The sequence below is a fragment of the Leucopleurus acutus genome, assembly GCF_964270905.1.
Source record: "Leucopleurus acutus genome assembly, chromosome: 2".
Taxonomy (NCBI): domain Eukaryota; kingdom Metazoa; phylum Chordata; class Mammalia; order Artiodactyla; family Delphinidae; genus Leucopleurus; species Leucopleurus acutus.
The window spans coordinates 160,418,136-160,430,807 of record NC_139143.1 but is presented as its reverse complement, the minus strand read 5'-3'; the positions used below and the strand labels follow the sequence as shown (position 1 = coordinate 160,430,807).

General features: G+C 50.2%; 1 protein-coding gene across 2 annotated transcripts in view; it reads left to right on the top strand.

Annotated features, from left to right (window-relative positions):
- Window positions 1-12,672, top strand: part of CTPS1 (CTP synthase 1) — a gene marked incomplete at its 3' end in the record, with an annotated part of 30,288 nt that overhangs the window by 16,375 nt on the left and 1,241 nt on the right. Inside the window, exons 9-18 of one of the 2 annotated variants that reach the window (XM_082856571.1) lie at window positions 923-1,055; window positions 3,796-3,884; window positions 4,688-4,782; window positions 5,463-5,525; window positions 7,396-7,439; window positions 8,742-8,838; window positions 9,787-9,842; window positions 9,946-10,042; window positions 10,611-10,755; window positions 11,337-11,428. In XM_082856571.1, the coding sequence (XP_082712697.1) occupies window positions 923-1,055; window positions 3,796-3,884; window positions 4,688-4,782; window positions 5,463-5,525; window positions 7,396-7,439; window positions 8,742-8,838; window positions 9,787-9,842; window positions 9,946-10,042; window positions 10,611-10,755; window positions 11,337-11,421 (904 nt within the window). Of the gene's footprint in view, window positions 1-922; window positions 1,056-3,795; window positions 3,885-4,687; window positions 4,783-5,462; window positions 5,526-7,395; window positions 7,440-8,741; window positions 8,839-9,786; window positions 9,843-9,945; window positions 10,043-10,610; window positions 10,880-11,336; window positions 11,429-12,672 lie in introns of those variants that run through there. The other variant, XM_082856570.1, reaches the window with a different exon arrangement.

Genomic DNA, 12,672 nt, shown 5'->3' with positions numbered 1-12,672 from the left:
TCCCAGTAGAGCTGGCCCGGGTCCCGGGTCTCAGGGAGTTCAGATCACACAGCTATCACCCTTGTCTCCCACGCAAACAGGCCTCCTTGCGGTGGGTTGGCACTGGTATCCGAGGCCCACGTGGATGGCTGGATGTGGCTGAAGCACTCCTGGCTGCTCCCAAATATCTGAGCTGTGTTTGGGAACATGCTGCTCACCCCATACTACAAAAGGATCGACAAGGGCGTCCAGTCTTTTCTTACTGCTGCTGTCAAAGCTCATCAGACTGAGAGCTGTCCCCACTCTGCTTGCCTCCTCGCTCTTGCACAGCACCTCACAGATCTTCACACAGCGCCTCGGAGCACTGGGCGTGTGGTGTCGTAGCTGCCGAGTCAGCTGGATGGCACTAATGAGCATTTGTAGAGGGAGCACGCGTGCTGTTGTTCAGCGATACTTATTTTCATTTTGACATTTTCCCTTTCAGTCTGTGTCCATTTGCTTGTATATCATTATGCAGCCACAAAAATGGCACAGTTCTATTTTTGTGTTACTAATTATACTTTATAATGAAAAATTTTAATGAGTACGGACTCTTGTGTGGATGCCCCATAATTTGACTGTTCCCTTCATCACATTAACTCTTGTGAATTGTCTGTGTTTGTTAATTTTTTAACTTAAAAAAAAAAAAAGAAAACCAAATTTGGAACGGATTTTGAAGCTATCTCTTTGTAACAGGTTCCAAAATCCTACTTTCTTTACAAAGCCTGCCACGTTGATCTGAAAATTGCTTCCTCTTTACTGTTCAGTACATAGAACACAGACAGTAGTTGCTCCTATCATATTTTTCCCAGACGTGTTTTTCTTCTCTTTAAAAGGTGATTTTGACCTCACGGGGGTATGTACATTCTGAGTGATTTGGTGTTTCTTGACCTTTGTATGACAGATATGATCGCCTGCTGGAGACCTGCTCTATTGCCCTCGTGGGCAAATACACCAAGTTCTCAGACTCGTACGCCTCCGTCATTAAAGCTCTGGAGCATTCTGCACTGGCCATAAACCACAAATTGGAAATCAAGGTGAGGAGGTGTCGCACAGGTACAGGGAGGCCGTCTCTGCTCTCATAGGTGCTGCGTGCACACCTGCTTTATGTTACTGGAGCTTAGAATTTCTTTTTTAGGAGTCAAAAGGATTTGTGGTTGGCTCCTGGCTGGGAGAGAACAGCCGAGCATTTTCAGGAAATAAGATGTAGTCAGAGTAGAATCCAAGAGAGTGCATCCTTGGATCTGAACGTCAGGTGACCCTGGGAATGGGGAGTCCTGGTGGCTAAGCGTGCTGCACAGTTGCTGGCACCTGTGCCAGTGTCCCCCCCGTGGAGCTGGGAGGTTTCTCAGGAACAAGTGTCCAGTCACCCAGCCGAGGCCGGGAACACGGGCAGTGCCCGGTGAACGGTAGTCACTGTTCTGCTCTGGACGTGCCAGGCAGAAGCTGAGCTGCTGGCGTGTCAGGCTGGAGGCAGTGGAGTGTCGGGGTTCAGGGCAGGGGCTCCAGAGCCAGGCGGCCAGGCCTCTGAGGCTGTGTGATGCTGGGCAAGCTGCTTAGCCCTCTTTGGGCCTCAGTTTTCCCATCTTTAAAAAGGGTTGTTGGGCTTCCCTGGTGGCGCAGTGGTTGGGAGTCCGCCTGCTGATGCAGGGGACGTGGGTTCGTGCCCCGGTCTGGGAAGATCCCACATGCCGCGGAGCGGCTGGGCCCGTGAGCCATGGCCTCTGAGCCTGCGCGTCCGGAGCCTGTGCTCCGCAACGGGAGAGGCCACAACAGTGAGAGGCGCGCGTACCGCAAAAAAAAAAAAAAGGTTGTCACAGGGCTCTTATGATAAGAACTGAATGAGTTCATATAAAGTGCTTAGAACTGTACCTGGCAGGGAGTAAGTACCATATGTGTCAGCTCTTCCACTTGTCCCTTTATACCTTTTTTCCAGCAAGGTAGCTCCCAGATGGAGCCTATCAGGAAGAGATGGAAATTAGAAGTGAAGCTGGAGCTCAGTGCTGAGGGGTGTTGACTCGGGGGGGAGGGGGCAGAGCCGATGGCCCCGAGCAGCTGCCCTCGCTGTTGGCACTGGGCTTGGCCTCCTACTTTCCAGGGACTTCTCGGCATGAAAACGTGGCTTGCTTTATGCTGGTGAGCAGGTGCCGAGAGGATGAGCTGTTATATGTGTTTTAAGAATTGTGGGATCCCATCACCCTGCCCTGACTTACTTTTTTGCTAGTTCGTTCAATCATTCGTTTATTTTATCTCCTTGGAGGTAGCCTGTGCCGATCATGTGTTAGATGGTGGTGGCCGAGAGGGGAATCCGAGTCAGTGAGGTCTCTCAGGTGTGAAGGGAGCAGGCAGAAGAGGGGGCAAACCTGCCCTGGAAGACGTGTGAGGAGGGGCCCGTGGGCAGGTTGGGAAGACGGATAAGGCAGCAGGGAAGGGCATTCCCGAAAGCAGGGAGCGCATATCCGAGGGCTTGGAGGTGTGGAATGGGTGGGAACTCAGTGGATGGAAAAGTGTGAATTGGAGGGTGTCTGGAGACAGGCTGGCGAGGGCCAGGTCATGAATCCCCTCAACTGGGCCACTCCTGGATTTTGCCCTGGGGTTCAGGGAAGTCACCGCAGGGTAATAGGAAGGAGCAGGAAAAAAACGAACAACCTAATAAAAAAGTGGGCAGAAGATTTGAACAGACACTTCATAGGAGATGCACATGGTATACACGAAAAGATGCTCAACGCCTTCAGTTGTCAGGGAGATAAATGCAAATTGAGTCTCAGTGAGATACCAACACCCACCCACCTGAGTGGCTGAGCCTGTCAGTGAGGGTGTGGGAGTGTAAACTGGTGCAGCTGCTTGAGGAAACAGTCTGGCGGTTTCATATGAAGGTAAACACACGCCTACTGTGTGTGACCCAGAAATCCCACTCCGATATTTACTCGAGAGAAATGAAAACATGTCCACCAAAAGAATCTATTTTTATACAAATGGACCAGTTAGTCATAACAGCCAAAATCTGGGGACAGCCCAGAAGTCTAGGACGAGTCGGTGGATAAACATGTCGTGTGGTGTATTCCTACAGTAGAAGAGTACCCAGCAGTAAAAAGGAATAAACTCCGTGGTGATACACAACAACACGGGTGGATCTCAGAGACATTGCAGGGAGCTGAAGGCGGCAGACACAGAAGGCTGCATGCTGCATGGTTCCATTTGTCTGAAGTTCTAGAGGAGCTACAGCCTGCGGTGATGAAAGCAGAGCCCCGATTGTCTGAGGCAGGAAGCAGGGAGGACGGTGTTTGCAGGGGGCAGAGGGAACTGCGGGGGGGTGACAGGAACTTTCTGGATCTTGATCGAAATGGTGGTCATACATTTGTGTGCGTGTGGGACAAAACTCATGAAGTGCACACTTAAAATGCTTGTGTTTCATTGTGTGTAAATTATACTTCAACACAGTTGAGAAAAGTGAGAAGTGACCTAGGGGGAAGATGGACTGGGGGAGACATCTTGAACAGAGAGGACTTCAGGGTCTGCGCTAGCAGACTGAGTGTAGAGCGGATGGACAGCCAGAGTTGGGAATTAAATGATTCGGGAAGGAAACTCATATTTTAAAATATAAGAAAGATCTTAAAGTTTATTTTAAAAAGATTAGTAAGTGTAAATACATTAGGGTTGTTTTTAAACTTTAGTTTAAAATTGAGAAAGATGGAGCGTTGGTAATACTGTTTAGAAATGGTGAGCGCTCAGGAGTCACGAGGCTGCTGCTTTTCTCTCCCCTCTGGCCGCTCCCAGTACATAGATTCCACAGACTTGGAGCCGAGCACCTTGCAGGAGGAGCCCGTGCGCTACCACGAGGCCTGGCAGAAGCTGTGCAGCGCTCAGTAAGCAGAACTCGCTACCTTTGCTTTCCAGGGGTTTGGGGTTTGTCTTAATGAACCAAGTGCTGTGCTTTCTTGTGCTGGTGGTAGGTAATCGGCTTGTTTCAATGTCTTTTAATTGCTGAAAGGACTACGTGCATACAGGATGACTGAAGCCTCACAAGAATATGGCTCATCAGTTTCATTAAATGTGAAGAAAGCGAGTTCTAATGTTATTGATAATGTTTACTGAATGCATCTGTGGATAAGGCTTATTATTTAAAGGTGTTTCACCCAGAACATTTGCTGAGTACCCGTCAGTCGAGTCTCATAAATAGTTCGTTTCGGGCAGCTCTTGTCTACAATAGTAAAAAATCAAGCCTGAATATCTAGTTCACTAGAACAGCTGAATCTTACGGAGCCATACAGCCATGGTCAGTGTGGCCAGCAACGGCCCCCTTCCTACTCAGGGGAGCACTTCAAGCCAAGAGGTAAAAAAAATGGCAAACTTAAGGAAAGAATCCCTACCTGGGACAGATACTGTGCAGAGGTGGTATTACAATTATGTACAACATCTTTTTTTTTTTTTTCTTAACTGGTTATAAGCATTTTCTGATGTTAGTAAGAAAAGTGGATGGTTTTGTGTGCATTTTCTAAGTCCACAGTGTTTCTGCACAGCTCATTGGCAGTGTTGAAATCACAGTCCTAGCCCCAGCAGCCAAGTGTGTGGAGTGACTTCATGGCACCAGTGTCTTGGAAGTGACTCCTTGGAGGGTTATTGCGAGCTGGACTGGAAAGGGGTGCTTGTGGTATGCTCTCTTGCACAGTGGCGTGCTGGTTCCAGGAGGATTTGGTGTCCGAGGGACTGAAGGAAAAATCCAAGCGATCTCCTGGGCTCGGAAACAGAAGAAGCCTTTTTTGGGTAAGGAGTAGGAAAGACAAGAAAAGGTGCCCCGTGGGAGCCTGTAAGTAAAATGGAGATCATCGAGACCAAACATAGATGCCATCTTTCCAGATAGCAGCTCAAGTATAAGCCTTTTTGGTTCTGTTTTTTGAGAAATTCCAACTGGTCTTTAAAAGGAAAAATTTAAGCTTGAGCTCCACGTGGCTGTCATGGAATTTTGAGAGAATGAAATAGCAATTAGGAAATCTTGTCCATTTACTGAACCCAGCTGTTTGGCAGGACATGTGAGACTGCGTTTTATATGCTTATTTGGAACACCAGCTGTCTAATTGGGCAGAATGATTTTGGATGCTTCCTGGTGCTGTAAATTTTAGTCATTTCCAACACGACCAATCGTAACTGGGAACTTAATGAGAGAGGGTAAGAAGACTTGAATTTTAAAGTACTGAAGAGAATATTTATTTCTAAAATCGCATGACTTCTAAAACCTGGAATCATCATATACTCTTAGACCCCGTTTTTGAAATCTGGTACAGATAAAACAGAGCAGGGGGTTGCATGTTTATAGCAGGGAATTACGAGAGTTTGTAATTGGAATTCTGGGAACAGTCAGGACACCAAGTCCACGTAGGCGGGTTGGAAATGTGGGAACTGACTTTTCAATGGAGTTTCATGTGTTTTTCCCCTCCACCTGCAAGGCGTGTGCTTAGGAATGCAGTTGGCAGTGGTTGAATTTTCAAGAAATGTGCTGGGATGGCAAGGTAAGTAAGTGTCTACTTAAACATTTGTTAACTTCTCACTTCAGTGTTTCTGGCAGCTGTTGGGTGAGGGGGAGCCATGGAGGCCAGGCCTGGTTTCTCAGTACCTCGCAGATGCAGCTCGGGGAGCTGCTGAATTTACTGAGGGAAAGCGCTGTCCTCCAAGGGAACCGCCAACCACCGGAGGAGGGAACACAGCTGAGCAAGTCGCCTGGCTCCGCCCCTGCAGCTGCTGCTCTGGCGATGCCCGCACTCCTGTCATCACGGCCACCGTCCCTGAGCTGGTGTCCGGCAAGGAAACTAACTCTGGCTGGTGTGAGGCTGTGTGGTTATTATGAACTTGGGTGCTGGAGCTGGTCAGACCTGGGCTCAGATTTTGACTGTATCACTCAGGATGGGTGATTTTAGGCAAGTTACTTACTTAGTCTTTCTGGACCTCTGTTTCTTCTGTAAGATGGGGGTCATAGTGGTACCTACGTCACATGGTTGTAGGAGTTGAATGAAATAATGCCTATAAATAGTCCCAGCACAGTGCCTGGCACTTGGGGAATACTCACTAATATTGGCCCCATGCCTCACGGACTATATTACTGCGTCCAGACTGAGAACTCAGTGGTTTCCTGTTTCTCAGCACTCTGTGGGTTGCGTGGACTGGCTGTGTGGTTTTCTGCTCCACGTGGTGTGTCTGAGCTCGTCCTGTCCAGCGGGGACAGGGGTTTGGTCTCATCGTTCACTAATTCAGCTGAGCTTCCTCACAGCGTGGCGACTGCCTGGCTCCCGAAATGACAGGCTTGCTCTGCCGGCTTTTACTGAGCCTGCTTGTGTCCCACGGCCGGGCCCAGCCAGTGGGGCAGCCGGCTGTACACGGCGTGAGCCCTGGGGTGCAGTGGCCCCATCGGGGCCGCCACGCGAAGGGCCTGCTACGGGACCCTTATGAGCTCTAAGAAAACTCAGCGGAGCAGCCCGAGGAATAGAAAGACCGCCCAACTTTACCAGTATGATTGCCTGTGCCCAGCTGACCGTTAGGGCTGGGTTCACGTCACGTTTTTCACAGTAACCCCAAGGGGACGGTGGCTCAGTTCTGTAGGCATCACGCTCCCTGGTGCTGGCTTCTGAGCTCCTGGCAGGCACTGTCCTACCACCCACCACCCTAGAGGTGCCCCTCGGGCACCCTGGACCCCTTCACAGCCATGATCTCCTGCTGCTGCACCCACTGGGGTCCCCAGGTGGATGAGTGACCTGGTGATGAGCGGACTCGCATCTGAGGCCTGGCCCTCGTGTAGGCCCCAGAGGGGAACGATGTCCCGCGTGTCGCACAGAAAGAGCAAAGCAGACGCGCAGTGCCGGGGACTTGGTTCTTCCCCTTTTAGTCTTCAGTGGTTTCCCTTATGGTTAGTCGGTAACTTCAGTGAAGGACAGAAAGGTTAATTTTTGATTTAGCTCTTGAGTGGGGCGGTTGGGTAGTGCAGTGTATAAGATGCTGAGGATGAAAGAAATGAAGAAGCGGTACTTGCCCATTGAGGAGAGATGCAGTCTGAGACGAGAAGTGAAACAATTGAGACAGCAGAAGCCGCCAGCAGGATGCACTGTCTCAATAAGGATTTGGAGTTGTGCCGTCGGGTTTGACTTTCCGATTTCCCCACTTTGTGCAGCTTGACTTCCCAGAGGGCTACAGGTTTAATGGGAAAAAATTCACCTGTGTTTGTGTGTTGAGTATCTTATATCTTAAAAATGTTATCCCTGGTTTTGGTTCTAATCACTGAATAACTTTAAACTGAGGAGGGAAATTGTGATTTAGAGCTTAGGAATGAAACTTTTAAGAAATCAGTTTTGTTGTAACTATTTTTATAACAAAGGTATTTTGGTTTCTCAGATGCCAATTCTACGGAGTTTGACCCTAACACCAATCATCCTGTGGTGAGTCCAGTGTCTGGAGCATCTGCAAGGGTGTGGAAGGGGCGTTGATGAACGTGATTGAGGGTTGGAGGTGGGAAATGAGACCACTGGGTTCATTCCAAAGAACCCTGAGGTCCCGCGCTTTCAGACGTCCCAGATAGGGAGAACTTTTATTTTTCATCGTGTAGTCTCTCACTACTCTTCCCAGTCTGCCACAGAAAGTTTTTAAGACAGGTGCCAGCGCAGCCTGATTAAAGTAATTCTCCACCCCTGCCCTCCTACCTCCCAGAAGCGCTTTAGAACAATACTGACATGAAACACTTAGGCAGGCACTTATTATATACCAGGCACTGTGCTCACTGCTTTGTACATATTAATTCACTTAATCCCCAACAACCCTCGGAGATGGGTGCTTTTTTATTTTATTATTATTTTTTATTTTTATTTTTTTGATGGGTGTTTTTTTAAAGAACTGCTGGAATTTAGTACTGATTGTGTGACGTAGGCCTGAGCGCTAGGTGGCTGGAGCCCTAGGAGGCTGGCATTCCTCGTGTTATGTCTCCCATCAGAGGAATGTGGCTCAGTTGGGGACAGACAATGCCTTTATTCATCTTTGAATCCCCAGCCCAGGCGTGACAGGCCTGTTCTTGATACTGAGGATGTTGTGATAAACAAGGTGGACAAGACTCTTGACCTCAGGGCACTTGAACAGCATTAGTATGTATTTATTGACCTGAAATTGAACTTTGCTAATACTCAGACCTCAGGAAGAAAAGAGCAGAGGTTTTGAAGCGTGGGACCCTGGGGAGGTAGGGGAGCCCAGAGAAGGTCTCCCAGGTCAGAAGGTGCTCGGGGGAGCGGGCAGTGGGCTGGGCTGTCACAGCTGGGGGGCCTCGGCCTCTGCGTCCCACAGATGTTCACCAAACTCTCCTGGTTCACAGCCCACCCCAGATGAGCATCCCTTTCCTCTGAGCAGCTGTCAGTCTAGTGGAGGAAACGTGTGCGCACATGTCTGGTTTGGTATCCACGCTTCTGTGTTAGTCTTTATTAGAGCAGGCACTTAGGATCCCAAGTGTCAGGGCAGGAGCGGCCAGGGGAGGGGGCAGCTGTGTCTGGTCCTGCGGCTCAGGAGGGCGGGCTGAGGATTAAACACTTACCCAACAAAGGTTTAAGAATGATCACTGGGAGGCCTTTTCCTCTGCAAGTGTCGCTTCTGAGGAAAGGCTGGGCCCCCTCACGGGCTCACTGCACTCAGTGCGGGCGGTCTGTCTCCTAACCGAAGCAGGGTTAGGTAGCACATGTTTGTTTTTGGAACGTCTCCAGGTCATAGACATGCCAGAACACAACCCTGGCCAGATGGGCGGAACCATGAGGCTGGGCAAGAGGAGAACCCTGTTCCAGACCACGAACTCTGTCATGAGTAAGAGCTGCCTCCCACGGGCCCAGCCTGTGGCTGGCACGTCCAGGACACACGTCTTGGTGCTGCGGCCAGGCTGGCGTTTTTGGTTTTGTTCTTACTTTTGAAGTTCTTTTTTCCTCTCCTGGTGACACTCCTTAGGATGCACTGTAATAGCCAAAGAAAGCACTGTGGCTCTTAGAGAGGTCACAGGCAATACAGCCGGGGACCTGGGGGACTTTGGGTGTGGACCCCTCAGCAGAATGAGGCGGTTAGGTGAAGTCCACTGCAGCCTTAACTCTCCTATCAGGTCGAACCAGATGAAACTGCTGATCTTGGTGACTTTTGTCCCACAAAAATGGCAGTCTCATCCGGTTCAACCTAAATAGATTTTATTCTACAAGTACTAATATATGCTAAAGACGTAGGGGAAACTTGAGGAGGAAAATACTTAAAAGAACTCGATTGGATTTTCTTTTCTTCCCACTGGGAAAACTGTCATCGTTGGCAGGGCACCCGTGCATCTATCTGGGGTTTGGAGGCACCGTAGTTTGCATCACTTGAGTAGGTGGTCGTCCAGTCCTCCGGCTCTAACGTCCTGTGGTTTGGGGGTCTCACCTGGCTCAGGGAAGACACCCGCTGGCACGGGCCGCGCTGGGTCCCCAGGCACAGCAGGTGCCGTGCGGCTTTGGGTGCCGCCAGAGCGCTTTGTGCTTCTGTAGTCACGTGTGAGAGGTGGTGGTGAAAGTCTGTTTCTGTTAGTTTTCCTTGGTTGCAAAGAGTCAAGGCCCAAGAATTTAGTCTGAACTGTGCTGCTAGAGCAGGCGGTGGGGTCGGTAGGAGAGTCATAGAAATAACCTTCAGAGGGCCTGGCCGGGTAGGATAAGAAGCAACCCGGGAAGCAAGATGTGGTTGTGAATAGCCTCCTTTGTGAAATCGGAATCCTTTACGCCAGCCTGCTTCTTTTGCCAGGGAAACTCTACGGAGATGCAGATTACCTGGAAGAGAGGCACCGCCACAGATTTGAGGTGAGGATTTGAGCTCTGTGACCTTTCACATTTTCTCCTTTCTGTTACGCCGGACACGCAGTCAGCTGAGAGCCCAGCAAAATTGTTCTTCGTGCCTCGACAGGTGAATCCAGTCTTGAAAAAGAGTTTGGAGGAGCAAGGCTTGAAGTTTGTTGGCCAAGATGTTGAAGGAGAGAGAATGGAAATTGTGGAGTTGGAAGGTGATCGCTTGGGCCGTGGTGGTTAGTGGGGAACTTAGTCAGGCTTTCTTGGCATGTGGGGAGAACACAGCAGTGTAAGTTGTTGTCCTTGACCTAACCGCATCAGGCAGCGGCGCTGTCTGGGGGTCTTGGTGAGCGAGGTTCTGGGGCCCCGGGTGGCTCACCCTTGCGCTGCGGCCTTGCCATTTGACCTCTGGCTTCACGTCCTCGTTCTTCAGAATGAGAGCTTGGACTTGGTTCTCAAGCCTAATCTCACGTGACCTGCAGGACTCAATCCTGTGCAAGTCAGGGAGCTGGGGGTGGGGGTGGGGGTGGGGGTGGGGTGGCGAGGGGAAGGGCGGCAGGAACCTGGAGAGGAGGGGCCTTTGGCCGCAGGGTGACAGCGTGCAGGTGGGAGAGCATCGGTTCTCCCGTGCTTTGGGGTTGCCTCTACCCAGGCTCCCAATAAGTTGTTTTCAAATCATTTTAGGGTCTGCAGAAATGTGGAGCATTTAACCAGATTTTTTCCCATCTTTCACATGTTACGCAGACACACAGTGAAGCTGGTTCTTTCGCATTTCTGTTTCAGATCATCCCTTTTTCGTTGGAGTTCAGTATCACCCTGAGTTCCTGTCCAGACCTATCAAGCCTTCCCCACCGTACTTTGGCCTCCTCCTGGCCTCCGTGGGGAGGCTCCCACATTACCTCCAGAAAGGCTGCAGGCTCTCGCCCAGGTGGGGTTACGCTCCCTTAGTCCCTCGAGTGGTCACTGATGCCTTCCAGCGGGTCATCATCACACCATCAGTGATGAGCAAAACCACAGGAACGGGGAGCCTTGCTGGGCGCTTCTCATGCTGACACGCAAGCTTCCTCTCCTTCTCTGGGGTTTTCTCAGGCTGCTTCTGTGCCACCCCTGGCCTTCCCCAGCCACCCGGCATGGTGGCCAGGTCTCCCCCTCTGCAGCATCTGGCGCCATGATCACATCCGGGACCCTTTGGTCAATGGGGAACTGTGTTTCTTCATCGGGGTGTCGGCCACAGCCTGGGTGGATTTCATGCCCTACTGCTACCTTTATCTGGAACCAGTCGGTTACCCTGTCTCGGTGGTTAGGGCATCATGACTGAAGTATAAAGCGAATGTGTATCTTCTGTAACAAGAAGAAGAAAATGCCTCTGCAGCTTTCTGCTACAGATATAATGTCTCTGATTTCTGCTGTGTGCAGACAAGCATCCCTGTGGTAGTGGTGGCTATAGAATGAGGGAAGTGAAGCAAGTGTTTGGTGGGAGCTGATTGATAAACCATCTGAATTCTACAGGGACACCTACAGTGACAGAAGTGGGAGCAGCTCCCCTGACTCTGAAATCACTGAACTGAAGTTTCCATCAATAAATCATGACTGATGGTAACGTAAGTGATATTTTTAAGCTTTAGTTTTATTTTGTTTTCAATGGTGATAACAATAGAATTGTAAGGATATCATGAAAGTTTAGTGTTGAAAATTTTCATCTGCCAGAGGATGTAAGTGGTCAGGTCAGCGTGGGCATCAAATGGGTGAGACCCCCCCCTGCCCCGTCCCAGTTACAGTACATCTACCCACCCTGCTTTGGGGACTCCAGCAGGGGGACACCAGGCACGGGGCAATTGTCTCCTTGCCGATTGCTGCATTCAGGTGCCAATCTGACCAAGTCTGGGGGAACTGGGTTCTTAGAGCCATGTTATTTCATGTAGCTGTATAAACTTGGAGATCTTGAAGGAGGTGACAGGTAGGAAAACATAGTGTCATTTCTGCAGACCCTCAAGCTTGCACCAGGAAGTGCTTTATTTTTAAAAGTAGTTTTATTTTTTGTTTTTTTTTTTTGGCTGTGTTGGGTCTTTGTTGCTGCGCACGGGCTTTCTCTAGTTGCGGTGAGCGGAGGCTACTCTTTATTGTGGTGCGCGGCCTTCTCATTGCGGTGGCTTCTCTTGTTGCAGAGCACGGGCTCTAGGCGCGTGGGCTTCAGTAGTTGCGGCATGCAGGCTCAGTAGTTGTGGCGCACGGGCTTAGTTGCTCTGCAGCATGCGGGATCTTCCCGGACCAGGGATCAAACGCATGCCCCCTGCATTGGCAGGCGGATTCTTAACCACTGTGCCACCAGGGAAGCCCCGGAAGTGCTTTAAAACCAATACATACAACACTTTTGTGTTGATTGCTGCTTATTCTTCAAATCCGTTAAAATCGGAGCAGTTATTGAACAAACTTGGAATATTTGTCTTTTGTGACCACGTAAGTTTATAAAGTGCAGTAGCTGTGGGCGACTGCCGAGAATGGTATAAATTCCCATTAAGGTAACTGAGTGAACTGTCGGCAGAAATATACACTCAGAAGGGGGCTGGGGCATCAGCCGGAACTCTGTGGGGTCCAAGGGAGAACCAGGGATGGGGGGGTCCCCCCACAGGTAAGGTGAGCTCCTGCCTCAGGCACGACCTCCCTGAATCCTGCACACCTTGCCTTCTCCACCAGGGGGCCTCTTCACTTGCAGGTCTGCTCTCACGGTCCCATGGCCCCTAGCTGCCTGGCCTGTGATAAGCTTAGTCCGGTGAGTGACATGAGAAGTAGGTCTAAATCAGGAGGAGGGCATTGGTTGCCTACTCTGCCAGGTCAGCATTTAGCA